Here is a 20,273-nt window from a genome sequence, read left to right as displayed (position 1 = left end):
AGGACATTGTAAACACTCCAGGATCACCTTCCACAGCCAGATATTAAGCTTGGCCTTGGACTAAATACCACAGTGGGGATTTGCCAGTGAAGAATTCATTGTTAGGCTGCCATCAGGCCACAAACTCAATGAACCAACATGCAACAGGACCTCAGAAAGTGTGAACAAGTTTAATAGCCACAGGTCAAACAGCAACAGCTCTCAACAGGATGAGAACCATCAACAACTGCCGGACTATTAATAGTCCACCACAGTGATCTTCTTCCTCTTTTAACGTGTCTCCATTGTCCTGTCCTTGTAAGAGCTCCCCTTCTGTCCATTTGGTGCCATATACGTACATGACTACACAATGTTTGGATGATTTCTACTGTGGTTAAATGGACTGCGTAAGTGTTCAGTAATAAAAGCTACACCGTATGTTGTAAATGGGATCCTGCTATACACAGACATGTAAAAGTAGTATGTATTAAAAGACAATGTGCAACAGACTATTAAAGTTGAGCAATATAAAAAATACAAAGGTAAAAAAGTCAAAATGCTGTTTATGTGAATACAACCAATATATGTCTCACAAAAACTGGAAACCAAATTGGGATATTTTGTCCCTTTGTTTTATGATTACATTTGCAATTGTTCAGAGATCTTAAAGGGATGCTGCAGCCTAAATAAAAAACAGTACAGTCGTTACAGGTGTTGCAGACATGCCTTCTCTCTTCTTACAGCTGCAGCGGTCATCTCTGAAGTGAGATTTCCTGGTTTAAAGACTAGGAGTCGCCCCCTTTTGATGATGTATCTTGAAGGTGAAAGTACATTTTTGAAAGACTAGTGCTTTGTGGTGAATACTTGAGGATGGGTTGTTTTTCTTTTCGCAAGCTGGCTAAATTTTTCCTTTAACACAAAAATGTTTGAAGACCGGTTGAGGTTAGCGCTGTATTGCTAATGCTAACCACATTAACCTGTAGATCAGTGGCTACTGGACTGTTCCCAATGATTGTGGTGTCTGGGTACGGAAGACGGTGGGACGCTGATGGGCGAAAATACAAAAATGATACATCACGAATTCTGACGGATGATACTGAGGGATGCAGTTCTGCCCTACAGTATATTGCCTAACATAAACAATGTATTAAATGCTAGTTTTAGGCTGGAACACCCCTTTGAACATGGTCTACAGTCAACATAAGAATGTTTTGTAGATCTGTGATTTTGTTGTGTGTGTGTGTGTGTTTATATATCGCTGTTGTCGGATGAAAACCTCATATCTCCAAAATGGTAACTTTACAGAAAAAGAAAAAAATCTACTTTACTTTTAATGCAAGTCAATGGAACCAGACGTTTTTTGAAGTCATTGTGGGCAACAGGCATTTTCAAATTATGTCAAAAACAGAAAAACGACAAAAGTGGAGATACAAGGTTTTCTTCCGACAGCAGATATACACACACACACGTATGCATGTCTAAAAGTTTGTCAACACCATTTCTACTGAAATGAATTTAATAAATTTAATTAATAGGGAGTTTGTCCCCCTTTGCTGCAGTAACAGTCTTTACTCTTCTGGGAAAGCTTTATTCTGGATGTACTAGATATACTAGATGTTAGATTGTGATTGATCTCTCTTCTGATTGGCTGCCCTCGATTGTGAACTCAAATTCAAAAAGCAGTCCAGGCTGAAACACTCTTTATTACTTTATCGTAAATGGGTGGAACTAAACCACTGAAGGCCAAAGAGGCTGATGTAATGTAAATGTTTTGGATTTCATGACATCATAAAAAGGAGCTGTTTTCTGGAGGTTCATTTTCATTTGGGGGCTGTATGGCCTCGAGAATGCGTGGTATATTTTGAGACTTGGACTATGTTTACAAAGATTTCAAAAAGTAAGAAGGGCCTGGGTTCGATGCCCCAGTCGGGTTATCCAGGGTCCTTTCTGTGCGGAGTTTGCATGTTCTCCCCATGTCTGCTTGGGTTTCCTCTGGGTGCTCCGGTTTCCTCCCACAGTCCGAAGACGTGCAGTCAGACCAATTGGAGATGCTAAATTGGCCCTAGCTATGAATGTATATGACTGTGTGTCTGCCCTGTGACGGACTGGCGACCTGTCCAGGGTGTTTCCTGCCTTCAGCCCAGTAACCACTGGGATAGACTTCAGGACCCCCCACAGCCCAGGAGGATAAGTGGCCTAGATAACGTGTGTGTGTGTGTGTGAGAGAGAGAGAGAGAGAGAGAGAGAGAGAGAGAGATCTTTTAATACAAAGGTGATGGTAGTTTAACAAGGGGGGGGGTCATTTTTGTTTTCATTTTTTCTTGCCATCTGCCTTACATTCCCCTTAAAATCGAGCCTTGAACATGCTTAAAGAGAGTCAGAGAGTGTTTTATTCTTAATGATAATACAAATCCATTCACTGACCCCCAAAACCCTTTTGAAAACATTTAACCAGTAGTAAACTTTAATGAAGATCTTTGTTACGTCATGGAATGTTTGACAGAAAGATATTGGTTTCTGAGAAACTAATGGTCAACTTTGTGTGCGGAAAGCACAGATCAGCGCACAAAGTGAGTGAATGCAAGACTGCAAAGAAACCCAACAGCCGTCTTTTGAAAGAATATTTTGCCAGAAAGAATATGACAGCCTTACAATAGTCTTTAAAAAAAAAGCCACTTGGTTTGACATTTTCTTTCATAACACTTTGAGAAAGTATAGCACAAATGTCCAAAAACTTTTTTTGGGACTACTGTATTAAAGTGGAACTCCATGCAGTTTTAAAAAAATACCTTAATAAATCAGTCCTTGACATGTAAACAGTCATTCAGAGTGGTTTGATTTGAAATTGTTTGCTGCAGAGAAACTTACAGACTCTCATTTCTTTACAGTGGTGGTGATAGGAACCAGGGGTCACAATGTCCACACACAAATATAGCCTTTTTATTTATTATCCGTAACCACCTGTGAACCTACACATGCCTTCTTAGTTTTCATATGTAATGCTGATGATGGTAAAATAGGCATAAATCTGAAAAAAATATATATATGTGTTCTTCTGGGACTATTTTGCCTTACAGCACTCTGCATGTACCATAATGAATGGATGAAATAAATGGATTTTCAAAACTATCACAATGTGTCAGACATCAGGCAGCATCTCCAATCAGCTTTCAGAGGCATTAAACACTTCAGACGTCTGGTTTCTGTCGCCACCACTGTGAGCAATTCTGACTCTCTAGAACGGGACAGTTCACATCAAACCACTCTGAATGACTTTACATCTCAGCCATTTAATTATATAGATTTTTTTATATCGATGTGGTTTCCCTTTTAGTAAGCGCTGAAGTGTTGTTACCAGCACTGGCCACCAGGTGGCCTCCAGTCAAGGGGAGAAGCTGCCTTGCGTTACGTCACAGGGAATTTCCAGTAAGGAAGTGAACTTTCTATACAAACACATCGATCGGGGCTCCCAGCGGTGATCGATAAACCGATATCACCTCCGATCGGACTGAATTTCAATCCTAACGCCGCCGGAGCCCAATCTCGTCTAATGAGGAGGACGCGTTGAGGTTTGAGCGCTGTCTCCGTAATCAGCACACGATCTAATAGAGGGTCTATGGCGCCTTCAACTGCTGAATAAGAAGATCATTCTGAACTCTCTCTCGGACTGACAGCACACATTGATGTTGATCCCGTATAGCGGACAGTTATCGGTGAAGGTAAGTGGTCCAGACTTGCCTTTTTTGTTTAGCCGCCGTGCTGTTTTGCTACTGGTTGTAAAGGTCAGTGTTAGGATTATTTAACAGCACCTACTATCGACAGATTTTACCGATTCAAAAGACTCACTTTAGGCGCTGAACAGCAGGAGATTCGAGCCAAAACGCGGGGCGTGAGTTCAGACTACTGCTACTGAAAAACAGACTTAAAGGGGAATTCCATCGATTTGTCAGAATTTCCAGAACTTCTGGATCATTCACGAGGTAAACAAAGTCATTCAGAGTAATGAAAGCGAGTAGATAAACTTAGCCTTTCAGAATGATTCACAGTGCGGGTGATAGGAACCAGACGTCCAAAGTGTTTAAAACCTCTAAAAAGCTCACCTCACAAAAAGCTATTACTTTAGGTTTAAAACATATTTTTGTTTAACAGAAATTGATGGCTGATATGTACATGTGGTGCATTGGCAACATAGTAGGCAAATAAACCTATTTTGTCTACCGTTTTTCAGGTTAACAGGGTCGTTTAGGGCAGTGCTTCTCAGCCCTGGTCCTGGAGGCCCACTGTCCTGCACGTTTTAGTGCTTCTCCAGCTTAAACACACCTACTTTACCTCCATAATGGGCTGTTAATCAGTTGGATCAGGTGTGCTGGGAGCAGGGAAAACACCAAACAGTGCAGGGCAGTGGGCCTCCAGGATCAGGGTTGAGAAAAACACTGGTTTAGGATAGTGAATAAAATGGCTGTGTTTGTGCTGAAGGCTGTGTGATGCCTGGTTACCATCACCACCACTGTAAAGAAATCTGAGTCAGTACGTTTCTCTCCAAACAAGCGCCCCACATCAAAACTCTCTGCATGACTTTGTTCACATCTCAAAGGCTGAATTATTCAGAAGGTTTGAAAAATGACTGGAATTCCCCTTTAATGTTTCTCTGAAGTTTCTGAAGCTGTGGTCCCATCAGGGCGCTTTTAGTGGACCAGAGAGAAGCAGGTCAGCACACAGAGCAAGTCTACACGCCCAAATGTTGGCATTGGTGGGTCATTTTGTTCCCTACACTAAATGCCCGAGCTACAAAAATCATGAGAATGCCAAGATTTGCAATGAAGTTGGTCAGCTTGCTGTTCGAATTTCGCCGTTCCACCTTAAATGGTGCAGCAATTACGTTCTGGAACTGTTACAGAATGTAATTCGCCAGCTTTCTGGTTCGAGTTTCCCCGTTCCACCTTAAATGGTGCAGCAGTTACGTTCTCAAACTGTTACAGAATGTGATTACTGCGCCATTTAAGGTGGAACGGGGAAATTCGAACAAGACTCTGGCGAATAGGAAACCAACTAAAGCCTCGTGAATTTCCAATGCTCTGTATCACTGACCGAACCTAGAAACCTATCTCTTCTGCACTTGTGTGACCCAATTGTAGTGGCTGTATTTATGAAATACTGTGAAATAACAAAATGTTAGCATTACTGAAGCACATGAAATGAGTGGAAGTGTCTTAAAGGCATTTTCTCCACGACAGCGCGATAGTTCTGTGGCGTACAGTGATCACAATCTCAGGAAAAATTAAGTTAAATTCGTTCGCAGCGCCACTTCCTACTTCTGCACTGCGCTTTAGCATAGCAGGCTAACTAACACTGTCTCAGTGAACTCGAGGCCTTGGACGTGTTTTTTACAGTCTAGACACTTCAGCTAAACCTGGCGGGTGAGTAAAAGTGAAATAAGGGTCATATTAGCCTAAATAAGTGTGAAAAACGGAGTTTAACCAATGTACACGGCGGTAAACACGAAGCTTATTCGCCCGCTTCTGGTTCGAATTTTCCCGTTCCACCTTAAATGGTGCAGCAGTTCCATTCTGGCGCCTCAGAATGTAACTGCCAGAATGGAACTGCTGCGCCATTTAAGGTGGAACTGGAAAAAGTCGAACCAGAAGCTGTCGTGCAGTAAACATAGAGCTGTACGGCTGTGGAAGTGCCTTCACTATAAACAGGCAGTCAAATTTGTCTCATGCTTTCCGTCAGAATCTGTAAGTTTTGCTTGACATGTCCTGGATTCGCTTATAAACCGAAAGCCAGTGTCGGTTTAAGTTGTGTTTTATGAACTGTGTTTGTCATCATGTTAGCCCTTTCAAATCACGGTGGAGAACTTCTCTTCTTGAAGGGGAATTCCACCGATTACTCAAAATTTCTGCGGTATTTGTCATTCAAAGCGGTTTCACATGAAATGGTTCGATGTAGAGAAACGTACCTGTCAATAGTTCTTTACAGTGGTGGTGATCGGAACCAGGGGTCACCAGGTTTACAACATAAATATAGCCATTTTATTGACTAGCTAACCAGTCATTCTGGTAAGCTGATAATGGTAAAACAGTGATCTTTGGGCAATATTTTGCCTTTCAACACTCTGCATGTGTCCCTCCATCATGCATGTATTTCAACAAAGTATATTTAAGGCCCAAACTTGTGAAACAATGTCTCAGGCATCAGACAATATATTCATAATACATTTCACGTAATGACTTTTTGTGAGGGAGCCTTCAGTGGCAGTTCAACTCTTTAGACGTCTGGTTCCTATCACCACTGCTGTAAGTCTTTCCAGAGAGGAGCATTCAATGTCCAACCACTCTGAGCCACTTTGTTTACTTTTTAACGATTAAATTATGCATGAATTTTCAATGCAAAGGTGGAATTCCCCTTTAAGCCTTTCAGACATGTCTTACACTATAATAAGTGTAGTATAATATGTAAAAAGTGAGATGTTCATCCTGCGGTCTGCCATAACATGGACAGTTGATATCAGTCAAATCCTTTATTGATACGCTCTTATATTAAAAAGGAGTAATCCTCTGCTACTGTAACATATGCTAATATTACCATGCAGCCCTAAGAAGTAGAATCATGCTTTCTTTTTCCTTTGACAGGAACCATGACGGAAGAGGATCCTTATCTTGCGCATCAAGAGGTGGGAACTAAATCTGTAGACTGTGCATAGTATTGTGCAGCATTAACCACTAGTAGAAAAAGTGCTTTTTGTAAAGATGCTTGTTTTTTAGATTGTGAATGTAGTGCTTTTTAGAATGGAAGCTCTTTTACTCTGCAGGGCATTAGGCTGTTGCGCACTTTGCATATAATTCATTGTGCATGAATGGCCAAAAGGAGTATTTGCATCAGAGATCACTTAAATAGTAGATATACCACATTTAAAAAGTCTAATGGTGAGAATAATAACCTCATCGCACAGGAAGCGTCTCTTAGAAAGCTGCCAAGGTTTGCATTTTTTTTTTCTGCCTCTTGTGGTTGATGCAGCTTACCTTCAGCTCGACATCAAAGAATAGTCGAGCTCCAGATCCTGGGGTATGGCCTGCATGCAGAGAGCTCAGAAAAAAAAGAACGTGACTGCAGTTTTGAACATTTTTACAGCTCTGGTCTCATTGCGTGTGCTTCGATTCTGTTTTTTGCTGCTTGTTGGCACCTGCCTGGGCACAGCCAGTGACGAAATGTCGCATATTGCAAATCCTGAGATGGAAAAACTGTTTATCGATCCACTAAAGTGAATAAAGTCAGGGCTTTTCTGTATGTAATTCTGTATAGTGCTGTGCACTCGCATCAGATTTTTTTCTGCCCATCGGCCTGCTCAAAGGGGAATTCCTCAGATTTTTGCTAATTTTGGCGTTAATTAGTCATTAATATGTCATCAAAGTCATTCAGAGTTGTTTGATGTGTAATTTTCTATTCTAAAGAAACACACCCAGTCAGCATTGTTCACAGTGGTGGTGATAGGAACCGCACGTCTGAATTGAAAAGCTATTTCCCAGAAAACTGTTGCATTAAATTATGTCCAATATGCTGTATTTATGCTGTAGACATCGAGACCCCTGGATCATCACCACTGTAAAGAAATCTGAGTCTGTAAGTGTTTCTACAGTGAACCATTTCACATCAAACAACTCTGAATGACGTTATTTACATACGAACGAACAAATTATGCAGAAATGTAGCCCTTTAAAAGCATGTATTTGGGGAATTTGGAAGATTTTTTTTTTTTCGAAATTTCTGCATAACTCAATGGTTAAGGTGCAAAGTCGTTCAGTGTAGTTTGATGTGAAATGCTGCATTGTAGAGAAACTTACCAACTTTACAGTGGTGGTGTTGGGAACCAGGGGTCACGATGTCTGCAAAGCAAATGTAGCCAGTTTATTTACTATCCAAAACCACCAGTGAAAATACACACGCAGAATTTGTAATGTTGATTAAGGGGAAAATCAATTTTGCATACATGTACATCTCTGCTATAAACAAATAAAAACAAAAATGTTTAAGGCCAAAACCTTCATTTCCAAACCATCATAAAACAATGTCTCAGGCCTCAGACAGCATATTTCATGTAATAACTTTCTATGAGAAGGCTTTTAGAGGTATTAAACTCTTCAGACGTCTGGTTCCTTTCACCACCGCTGTGAACTGGGTGTGTGAGTTTCTCTAGAATGGCGTACTTCACATCAAACCTCTCTGAATGACTTTACGTCTTAGCCATTTAAGTATGCAGACATTTTGGGGGTAAAGAGTTCCCCTTTAAAACATCATCTGTCTCCCACTTATTTTCATAGTAATGTTGTGCAGCAGTTGCATGCAATACAGCTCCTCAAAAAACCTTCTCAAATTTTGCGTATCTTATTTTTGCATCGTTTTGAACTTCTAAACTCTTGAGTCAACAGGATCACTTAAAATGGCTAAACACTTTCAAATGAATCAATATTGAAACAAAATAACTCATTGTTTCTTTGTAATTACAAGGTTTCTGCTGGAAAGCTAGTGAAATGTTAATGTATTGCTGATCTAATATCATGTTTTTTTTTTCATCTCTGTTTAGTTCTTAGACTTTGGGCAACCATGGATTCACGCAGTGGACCCACATTTCCCACCTATTCCACACACAAACACACCAAGAATAGGTAAGAGTGCAGTACTCCCAAGCAGAGCATGAATGAGCAACGAGCCACGCCGTAATCAAGTACTCTACTAGCGGACCTAAAATTAGTTCTAGTTGTAAAAGCTCCCATATATGGGTATTTTGACTAATTGGCCAACTCGGAAAAAGTCGATATAGGAAGAACCAGACGAGCTGCAGTGACACATGCTGCTTAACGCCTTTTGTTTGATATTTGAGGCAACTCCCAGAGCAAGGTGTGACAGCTCCTTCTTGTTTTTCTGTGTGTGAAATTTCACTCTCACCAGGGCCCATACTGTTTATCAGTTTCAGCAGCTTATATGTTCCATGAGCTTATCAGCACTTAGAACAGCCCCAGTATTTATAAGAAGCTTGTTGGTGCTGTCGGAACAGAACCTCTTATCTCCAGAAGATGGAAAAAATGGCATTACCTTTTAATGGAAGTCAATGAAAAGGTATTTTATTCCAAGTAATTTTGGACCATTGCTATAAGTCCATTCAAAGATATAAGACAACAGCGTTATATTACATTATAATGAATAGATGCCTCTGATATAATAAGTATAAAGAATGTCTGAGCAGTGTAATAGTTTGGTGCACTAGCGAAAAGGATTCTATGGAGTACCAATGTTCTTTGACTTGCAACACTAGTGGCGCTACATAAAACCATTTTCAGAAGGTTCTTTGAAGAACCACATACAAGTTTTCCATCATGCAGAAGAACCATTTAAACATTCAAATGGCTCTTTGTATTGTTGTTGTATATGTAGCCTAACGTTTCCCTATACTAAAGGACCTTTCAAGAACCCTTTTTTAAGCATCTACTACAATATTCACTTTGTTTAAGACTTTCTGCTATTTGTGTTTGACAGTCGAGAATCATTTGATAGTTCACAGTTGTCAGCTTACAGTCCTACCAGTCATTAATACATTGAGTGCGTTTACGTGCACTAAATGATCCAATAACTGCAGAAAATCAGATTTTGTCTAATCCGATCAATGCGTTTACATGCATTCGAGTAATCAGATAATGGGGAAACTCCGGGTCTACGTGAGTCAGACAGTAATCAGTCTCGCGGCAAAGCTGCTCGCTTATTTCCGGTACAGCAGTCTGTTTTCCCACATGTGCAGACTGAGAAACCCGAAAGAAATCAGAGTAAGTGTTTACATGCACTGAGAAATCTGATTACTGAACTAAAATCCAGCTCTCTTCTTAATCGGATTTCTAGACCTTATTCCAGTCTTAGAAATTGGCGTATGTGGTTTACATGAACCATTTGAATAATCAGATAACTGCAGGAATCCTATTATGATCGGATTATTAAGTGCATATAAACACTCACTGTTTAACAAAACCACTAGATTTTGCTTTATCTTTAACTATAGTTACATCAGCCAGTATTGTCGATTATCAGAAATGTTGGCGGCTTAATATCGGTATTGATATTGGGAAATTTTCATATCAGCCAGACCGTAACTGTTACCATTATTGAAATGTCCTTGTCCCTGTAACTTAAATGTGAGTGAACATGGCTAAACTGCTGTAAGCTGTATAGGTAGATATATGTAAAATGCATTGGTTTTGTGACGTCACGAAAACAAGGAATTCAAAAGCAGGCTGTTTTTGCAGCTTCCATACATGGACTGGAGATGGTATTGTTTTTAAGCTTTAATGAAGGTTTTCATGATATTGGCCCTTTAAAATGGCCATCTTGCAAAGTTTAGCCTCGTAAATAAAACATTATATATAAGTGGTCAAGCTGCTTGAGGCTTTCGGGCAGCGCTTCACTTTTGGCTAATCATAGTAGCTTTAGCAGCCGTAGCTAAACTGCTACACTGTTCTTGAGTACCTGCAGTGTTTATAGGTGCTGTCAGTTTGCTGTGCGTATTGTGTAAGATCTGTTCTATATAATGTAAGTCTATACAGAGGTTGCTTAGTATTTATCTTGGCAGGTGTCTGTAAAGGATGTATACTTAAGGTTAAGTGAGTAGTGATGCCTTTCTTTGCATAGTGTTCTGCTGTTTATACAAGCTGTAGGTCTTGTAAAGGTCTCTTAAACATGATGGCTGCAATGATTAGATGATGAAGTGGAAATGCATAGAAGTCAGTGTCAGTAATAGAGATGCGCTGGTTATACCGAGACATTTTTGTGGCTGATTCCAGTTTGGTTTCTTTACAGCCAAAGTGGGAGTTTTTCACCTGATGTTTGTTAGCCTTTTTAACCTGAAGCTCACACTATGTGGGTTAAGTGAACACCTGACAAAGTAGCACATTTTCAGTTTTCATGAGCCAAAGTTGCAATACGAATAACGCCATTCGATCGATTCGAGGCCAAACTAGCGTTTTTATTTCATAAATTAAAAATCAACTGCTTGTTTAAAGAAATCAAATAAAGAGCTACATTGAAAGTAAGAGGTGACTGGCTATTTAGCGCAATGAGTCATAAGTCCTGTGTAAAAGTTAGAAACCACCATTCATTTATTTACTTTCCAGACAAAACAGCCATAAAGTACAAGTTATTAATTAAAGACATAAGATAATCCACTTGCATAAGGAAGAGGAAAGGCAAATGAAAGTAAGTGGAAAAAACAGGAGTTTCCAAAACATCCAAAAATTTTGTAGGAAAAATGAAAATCCTAACAACCACCTGGAAGACCAGATAGACCACCAAAACTGTCCCCGTCAGAACTGTCCACAATCAAGCTCCACTCTTGCTTCACTCTAGTTTCTGTCCATCCTTCCACTGTGAGAAGACAACTCAGTGCTAGGCGTCTGAAAGGATGTGTAGCTGTTGAGAAGCCACTAAGAAAAGGATATAGAAAACTTGCAAATGAAACAAAGACGTTGCTGGTGTTCTCAGAACAATGGACTGACCACCCCAGCGTCCAGACTTCACCGTCATTGAATGTGTTTGGGGTTACCTGGATTATGAGAAGCAGAAAATGCAACCAACTCCTAAGACTGAACTTTGCAGCGTGGAAAAATATCCCTGCAGGTTTCTTTGAAAGACTAAAGCAAGTCTCTGAAAAAGAATCGTAGAAGAGTGAACAGACTAAGGACTGAAAAATGGATGTTATATTTAGTTGTTGAGGCTTGTTGGATTTTCTGTTAAATATGTTTTGAATTTTTTTTCCTGAACTTGGCTGATTTCAATTGTGCATCACTTTATAAGTATTCTTGTTTCATTTATTCACTGCAGTGCATTAGAGGGCGATATGACGATATTCAAATAATATTTGACAAATTGGCCAATTATGTTGTTTTATAAACCAAACAGATCCATATTTATTCATATTCATTTTTCTTTCACCATTCCCCAGCCTCTCTTTGTCCTTTAGAACTGACCGGGCTGTTTTCTTTACCGTGCCTTTAATATGTATATGTAAATGATCTGTGCTCTGATTGCCCTGTATTGTACCTCACTCAGAAAGCAGTCCAGGCTGAAACACTGCTTATAACTTCTGTGTGAATAGGCGGAGCTGAACTCCTGTAGGTTGATTTTAGTAGTGGGCGGTATACTGGTTCATCTGATATAAACTCTATATTGGAAGCTTACCTGACGTACAATGGGCCTCATTCACCGAACCGTTTTTAAGAAAAAAATTATTCGTAAAACCCACTGATGCAATTTTCACGAAGATTCTGACATTCGCTTTTTCTTATGACCTTTCTCAAGAACAAATTTAAGAAAAAGCCTAGGAAGGTATTAGGGAATGAGGCCCAGTGCAACACGCTATCATTAGCTGAATGGCTGAAAAGGGGATCATGTTTCAATTGGAAATGAACACACCGCAGACCCTCGATCACCTGCCACTAGTCCGTTTCATCTAAAGTAGTCAGCTTTATTTTCGAGGCAGTGGACTAAAGTTGCAGCCAGTCTTTTGGGGTTAGCCTTAGCCTAAGACGGCCACCTGGGCAATTGCCTTGCTTGTTTCCTCTTTTAGCGCCTAAGAAGCTGCCTAAATCTGTCAGCTGTGTCAGACGACAACACGTCATGGACTAGCTGGTACTGAAGCGTGAATGACTTCAGCAGTGTGTGAGGGTCGGAGGCTCGAGTGTGTGGGATGCACACATGAGACAGATAACTTGAGAAATACGCTGAAGTTTTTTTCATTCAAATTTTCCATTCCTCCAGCAGTTACATTCTGCCACCTGTACAGGAACCTTAATGTAACTGCTGCTTCATTTAAGGTGGAATGGACAATTCAAGCAAAAACTTACCAGATAACTTGTGCCATGGCCAGCGGTGCATTGTTAGAGAGCAATACTGACATAGGTTTGTCTGTGTATTGTTCAGTTTTGTGTTTAGAAATGTTTAAGATTTACTGCTTTCTTTTAATATTTCTTATTAAAAAGTGAAGCAATGTCCCAGAATAATAAGCCACTGTTAACTTGACCAAATGTGGGTTTACTCAAGGATTCAGCACTATGCTGTGAGATATACTGTAACCAAAAATTTAACTTATTCTGTAATATAAATTTTGGGCCATACCGCCCATAACTAGTTCATTTTCACATTGACTTTTGTGACATCATAAATATAGTGAATTCAAAACATCCTGTTTTTGAGGCTCCATAAAGATTGAATGGTACATTTTGAAACATTAACAGTGTTTTACATTGAACATCAAACACTTCAGTGTAAAAAAGCAAGAAAAAACACATTTTTCCACAATATGGGCTCTTTAATGTGTGAAATTACTCATGTCATTACAGTCCTTACACTTAAAAATGCCCAGTCATTATGAGCTCCCAGTACAAGGCAGACTTTGTTCCATTATACCTGTCTTTTTACAGCTTTTCGTAACGGCTGAGCTTTAACACCTGCTCTGACTCACCTGACGTTAAGCGCTTTAATAGCTTCTGACTAATTGAGGTCTTGGCAAGTGGATTAGGGAAAACTACGGTTTAAAATTGTTGTTCCAACAGGAATTTAATGCGGTAACGTTCAGCATGTGTACAGAGAATATTTCACAATGACTTTTTTAATTACACAAAGCTAAACGAGCTGCTCAAGCCTGAATCTCTCCTCAGCACAGTAACTTATTAAAGCGTACGATACCACACACACACCCCGTGAGTGTGGAGTGTGGAGGAAATGCAGAGCCAGTTCTATTTTCTGACCGATCCTTTCACTTCTCTGTTTGTCGTGAGACAGACAGTTGAAGATCTTGAACCACGCCTCATCTGTGTGCAGTTGCCTTAGGAAACCTTCAGCAGATAAGACTAACAGGCTTGTATCGGTCCGTGTTTGACTTATTAACCATGATTCAGGCCCAAAGTGTCAAAACAAGCTGAGATTTCTAAAAACGTTCTGCAGTGAAAGTGGTTGCCAGCAAATAATACAGCACAGCGTGCCGATTGACAGCTGATTTATCGAGAAATGTGGTTCCAGATTTGATTCAGTCCACCTGAACGTTGTTTAACTCCCTGTTGTCTCCGCACAAATGTGAAATTTCCTCTTATTTTCTTAATTATTTGCCTAATATCTTTTAAAAAGTCATTTTTGTTTGGTGCTGTCAGTAATTAACCATGCAGCTGTGTGCAAAGGTTTTGGCACCCCTAGCCAAATCGCATATTCTGTTAATGCACAGATACTTCGGTACAGAGACTTTAATTTGCTAAACGTAAAAATAAAAAAAAAATAAAACATAGTGTTTGTGACATGTGCAAAGGTTTGTAGAGTCCACTTGTGGAGTCTCAGAACTCATTTTATGTCGTTAGGCCTTAATTGTTAGGACTGGTTAGGCAGGTCAAGAACTGTCCTTAGAAAGTGTCAGATATGATAAAAGTCTTCTCAGCTGGTGGAACAACTAAAAATGTCAGATTTGTCCATATCGCTGCTGTCGGAACAAAACCTTGTATCTCCATTTTTGACGTTTTTCAGTTTTTGACATGATTTAAAAATGTCTGTTGCACCTTACATTTCTTCTAAATTTCAGGATGAATGGACCAAAAGAAATGGCCAAAAAATAATTGGCAAGAAGTCTGGTTCCATTGAGTTACATTAAATGTAAAATATGTTTTTTCCTTCTCCTGCAAAGTTACCATTTTGGTGATACAAGGTTTTGTTCCGCAGCGATATGTAGTATGTTCACTCTTTGCCTTTATTACAGCGTCCATTCCTTTCAGGAGGCTTTCTTTCAGTTTTTCAAAGAAATCAGCGGTGATGTTTTTTCCACACCTCCAAAATTTAGTCTTAGAAGCTGGTTGCATTTTCACAATCCAGGTAATCTCTCACACTTTCTAAGGTGTGAAGGTTTCAAGTCCATTCTGTTCTGATGGGGACAGTTTTGGTGGTCTACCAGGTCTTGCATGTGGTTGTTAGGAGTCGCATTTTCCGCTTTTTAAATCATTTTTTAGAACTCCAGTTTTGGAATCTCCTGTTAATTTCTTTTGACTTTTTTCTTTCTTGTGCAAGAGGACTATCTTATATCTAATCGCCTCAGAAAAATGAATGACTTGTACTGAATGAATGCAAATTAACTAAATTAAGGGTGGTGGACTTTTGCACAGTACTGTATATGTTTATACGTTTACTATATATGTTTATACCGTATATTTTATGGTTCTGATGTCATTGTGCGGCCCCAAACAAAACAGCTGGTAAAAATAATAAATGAATAAAATTAGATGATTTCATGATGGACTGACATCCAGTCAGCTTATTACTGTGTAGTCATTGTACACTGTATGGTGGTTGTTGTTGTTGTTGCCGTTGTTGTTGCCGCCGTTGTCAGGGTCTCTGTAATTGGTCTAAATCTGTCTTTTCTACAGTACATGCAGTTGTCCGCTGTTCTAGAAATACTGATACACCCACCATAACCTACAGTGATGTATTTATCTCGATAACGAAATCATCCACCCCTGCCACACACTCTTCCTAATTTTAGCAGGGGATTGTGGTGGGCTTGATTGCATCATTTCTTCCCTGTGAGCAACTGAGTGTTAGTTTGTGTGTGCAGTGGACGCTGCGAGGGTTGATGAGCAACGGCGCGGGTTCGGTACGCGAGCTCGCTTATTGACAGCGCTGTGCTGTGGAGAGGATGTGGTCAGAACTGTGTCCCTGTTCACAGGAAGAGGCAGAGGCTTGCTCCTCTAAGCAAGCACAAATTCTCAGAGGCAACTTAAACTCAGTTTCATGCGTCTCCAGGCAACAAAACCACCTGTCGAAGTTCTGTCTATGCTTTGTAGCGATGTGGGCTAGAGATCAAGAAGATGGTGTAGAGCTGTGACTGACCAAACTCAGACATTTTACACTTAACACTGTACATAGGGGTGTTAAAGCATCACTGCATCCTGATTCTTGTTTTAGGAAGTTTCACCCACTCTTACTTTGCAGAAGATTTCTAGTTCTGTGATGTTTTTGGGCCATCTTGCATGCACAGCATGTTAAACAACGTCAATACATAATAGTTGCACCCACATGCTTAATAGTTGGCACGGTGTTCTTGTCATCAAATACTGCTCCTTTGTTACCTTCGGTGGCCAAAGAGTTTCATTTTACTTCACTGGTCCCCAGCACTTATTTCTGTTAATAAGCCTCTAATTTATTGAGATGTTTTACACACTTTAGACTTTTGTGATGAAGTCGCAGATAAAGTGTCCTTCTAATGACCCTTCCATGCAGATCATGTTTATGGAAGCAGTGCTGCAGAGTAGTATGGTGTACCACCACTCCTGTGCCAGCCTTTGCTGTCATATGGGGGTTTTGCTTTGCCTTTTTGACTAACATTTAAGCAGTTCTGTCTGAGAGGTTTCTTGGCCTTCCGCCTTAACTTCCACAGTTCCCCTTTACTGCCATTTCTTAATGCCATTTCGGACAGTGGAAATTACAGGTTGGAAGCTGCTGGAAGCTGGATATCATTTTACAGCCTTCTCCTGCTTTGTGTGCATCAGTTAATTTTATTTGCTGATCTATAGCCAGCAGCTTAGAGGAGTCCATGGTTGTTGGGTGTTAGTGAAAGGTGTGAAGAGTCAGAGAATTTATTATGCTCTGTTTTTTTCATCAGCTGACAGTTCCTAATGACCTCAACTTACCTAACCTGCTCATAACAAGTCAATTAAAGCTTAATGAAGGAATTAAGTTCTGAGAATTTTTAGATATTTTTGATGGCGCTGTTGTCTGTAGAAGCTAAAACAGCGAGTGGCTGCATGAGTGAAACAGTGTGCACACTGCAAAAAGCATCTACAAGCTAATTATTAGCTTAGAGCGCTGAAGTGTCCTCAATTCAAGCAATGACTTTTCAGAAAAAGTCAGCTGTCTAGAGCAGACCGGTCAGTAAACTCTTGAGAATGTATTTCTATCTATTACCGTTAAAAGTGCAGTCATATGCAAAGGTTTGTGCGCCCCTGGTCAGATTATATGTTTTGTAGATTTTCTAAGTGAAAATAAGTGAACACATCCTCTACAGAGAACCCACTTCTGCACATTTTAATGCATGATTACTGTTTATTTTCTAAAATTAACACATTGGGGGGGAAAAAAGCAGGACATAAAATGTAGCCTGTGCAAAAGTTATGGAACATTTTTATATTTTAAGTTTTTTTTTTTCCTTAATATGTCAAATTCAGCAAATAAATAGGAGGTGTGCACTAAAAATTGCCATACTTAACTTTATTTCCTGTAGAGGATGTCTTATGCAGGGGTTTTCAAAGATTTGCATATGATTGTAGATTCTTCACTCAGAATGTTTGCAGATCATCAGCTTGTATCTCCATTTTTGTTTTTTTTTTTATTCTTTTTTTTATTACATATAGATAGCAGCTGATATTTTCATTATACTGTGTCAAAATTTCATGACAAATGAAGATGCTCCAAAACTTTGATCAAAATCTTGTTACAATAACTTACATTGTAAGTTAAGAACATTTTTCTGTAAATATGCTTTTTTTGGAGATTCTTTTTTTTTCAAGGTTTGGTTCCAACAGCTACAAAATATTCCAGTACATTTAAACACCCAATTAAAAGCAAAATAGATCATTATAATTGTTTATTTATGGTCAGCAATGGCCTGTTCTTCTATGCTTTTTGTAGCCATTGTGTGTGACCAGCTTCTACAATTGAATATGCATTTTTTTTAATTGAATTTGACAAATATTGGAATTTCAAACTTCACAGTCTTAATCAGTAGTTTGTAGGTATAAGTGACATCGATTTTTCCTATCAGTCAGGTCCTTCTGCCCACCTTAGCTGGAACCACCTGAGTCATTACCTCCTGTTGGGCAGTATGCAGATCTGCCACGCCTCATCATTACTGAATAAATCAATTAAAGCTTAACTAAACTATTGCTTTTGACCCATAGTTCAGCCAAACGTTTTTTCCAAGCACAAAAATTGCTAAAAATACTAAAGCAATGTGGTGTATTGTTTTTATTGTCTATATTTCAGTGCTGTGTACAGATTTCTTTCAGTCATGTTTATATATAAAACTAATTCTGAATCTTCCCAAAATAACCTGAGATAAAATTTCACAGTTTGAAGATGCACATGATGCAAAGAATCGTAATTAGATTTAACCATGAGGTTTGAGGTTTGAGATTTGCGCCACTCATCATATGAGTGTACACAAGCAGATCCAGTTTGCAGCAAAACAGGTCAGTATCACCCTCTGAATGAAAAGTGATCGTCAGATCTGTCAGTGTTGCTTTAAGCATCCAGCAGCAGTTGTGCTTAAAAGTGCTTTGCATGGTTGTCAGTTGCATGACCGGCGTGGTTGCAGAAGTGAAGATTGCAAAATATGAACATGGCAGAATGCCATGAAACGTGACCCAAAAACCTTCTGAACAGGTCGGACAGTGATGTTCAGAATTTCGCTGCCGACAGATCAAAACCTCATATCTCCAGAATAGTGGCTTTACAGGAGAAGGAAAAAAACATACTTTACTTTTAATGTAAGTCAATGGAACCAGACATCTTTACACATCATTTTGGACCAATTCTTTTGGTCCATTCATCATGAAATTTACACACAATGTAAAGGGCAACAGGCGTTTTCAAATAATGTCAAAATTTTTATGTGAAAAATGACAAAAATAGAGATATGAGGTTTTGTTCCGACAGCAACAGTTTGCTCTTTCCCTGCTCACTGCATCTGCCTGTGAACTGTTTGATATTAGTGTAAAATGCAATGATTGTTTATGATGCCTCTAGATGAAGTTCTTTGGTCGAAACCGAAACCAAAATGTAGGACACAGTGGGCTGAAAAAAGAAAACAGGTGATGATAAAGAAGAACAGTTTACATAAAATCAAGTGAAAATAATTACAGTCTGTAGGGTACAGGATGTGCCATGAAGTCCAGCATCCTCAACAGCAGAGAATGCTTGGTCATCCAATTCCATTATTTATTTAGCTATATTTTGGGACTTTGGCAGTATCATTTGTTTTTTTTTGTTTTTTTTTTGTGATTTCAAAAACTGAGGGTACAGATGGCACTAGTTGTTTGTGTTCTTCATATTTATTGTGATTTTGAGAGATTATTATTGGCTGTTTCTGTCAAGGTTTCCTCTTTTGGATGAAATTTTTGGTGTCCAATATTTTACCACGTTCCAATTTATCGTTCAAGACCAATGCGGGCAATATGATAAAAATATAACATGATGCCTCGAGCCTTTTTCACTAAACACAATATCAGTGTTTCCCACACATGAGCTATGCTTGGGTGCCCCCCACATCCCCCAAAGTATATCGATGACCACCCAAGTAAACTTCGGCCCAGTTTAACAGTTTTCAGAGAGTAAATGTTTTATATTTTAATGAATAAACATTGGCTCACAGTGTCCCTGATCAGCCTGTGGTCATTAATAAACCTTCACTTTACTTGAATGAGTAAACAAATGCTACAATTTCAATAACCTCCCCACCCCACCCGTGGTGCTCCCCCCCAGGTTTGTTTCTGTCATATGAGAAACACTGAATATGTATATTTAGTTTTCTCTGTGATTTCCAAAGTTGAAATGGACAAAATGTACTTAGCAGACATTTAAAAAAGGGCTCTAAAACCTATGACCCCATGCACACCTGGCGTAATCAAGTGGACAGTGCTAAGTACAGACATGAAATCTGACCATGAGCGGTCACTGGAGATTCAGGACACATGGAAATGCCAGGTGTAAACGGCCATTCGTCTCACTGTCCACAAGTGATCACTTGATGAGTGTTAAAGGGGAATTCCACTGTTTAAAATTTCTGCATAATTCAGTCGTTGAGATCATTCCGAGTGGTTTCACTGTAGAGAAACTTAGCGACTTAGAGAAACTTGGTGATTTCTTCTCAGTGGTGGTGATAGGAGCCAGGAGTCACCATGTCTACAACTGAAATATAGCCATTTTGTTTACTATCTAAAATGACCAGTGACACCACATGTGTCTTCTTAGTTTTTGTATGCAGTGTTGGTTGGTGATGGTAAAATAGTGGTAAAATTGATAAAATAGGTTTTTTGGGTACTTTTTTTGCTTTAGGACGGCCCACGTTTACCTCTCCACTACGAATGGACTTTAAAAGATATGTTTTAGGCAAAAAACTCTTTGCAAAACTATTGTAAAAGATGTTTGGGAAATGTTTTAGCCGTCAGGCATTATATGGATTATTTCATGTTATAGCTTTCTGTGATGGAACTTTTTAGGGGTGGACG

At 39.3% G+C, this 20,273-nt stretch overlaps 1 protein-coding gene across 2 annotated transcripts in view; it reads left to right on the top strand.

Moving 5' to 3' along the window:
* The first annotated feature begins 3,387 nt into the window (after positions 1 to 3,387).
* Positions 3,388 to 20,273, top strand: part of nfkb1 (nuclear factor of kappa light polypeptide gene enhancer in B-cells 1) — a 60,637-nt gene continuing 43,751 nt past the window's right edge. Inside the window, exons 1-3 of one of the 2 annotated variants that reach the window (XM_036590345.1) lie at positions 3,388 to 3,698; positions 6,612 to 6,652; positions 8,561 to 8,642. In XM_036590345.1, coding sequence (XP_036446238.1) covers positions 6,617 to 6,652; positions 8,561 to 8,642 — 118 coding nt within the window. In that variant the 5' untranslated portion in view covers positions 3,388 to 3,698; positions 6,612 to 6,616. Of the gene's footprint in view, positions 3,699 to 5,304; positions 5,397 to 6,611; positions 6,653 to 8,560; positions 8,643 to 20,273 lie in introns of those variants that run through there. The other variant, XM_036590346.1, reaches the window with a different exon arrangement.

Source organism: Colossoma macropomum, unplaced genomic scaffold (genome assembly GCF_904425465.1).
Source record: "Colossoma macropomum unplaced genomic scaffold, Colossoma_macropomum, whole genome shotgun sequence".
NCBI classification, from domain to species: Eukaryota; Metazoa; Chordata; class Actinopteri; order Characiformes; family Serrasalmidae; genus Colossoma; species Colossoma macropomum.
This window is presented reverse-complemented; position numbering and strand designations above follow the sequence as displayed.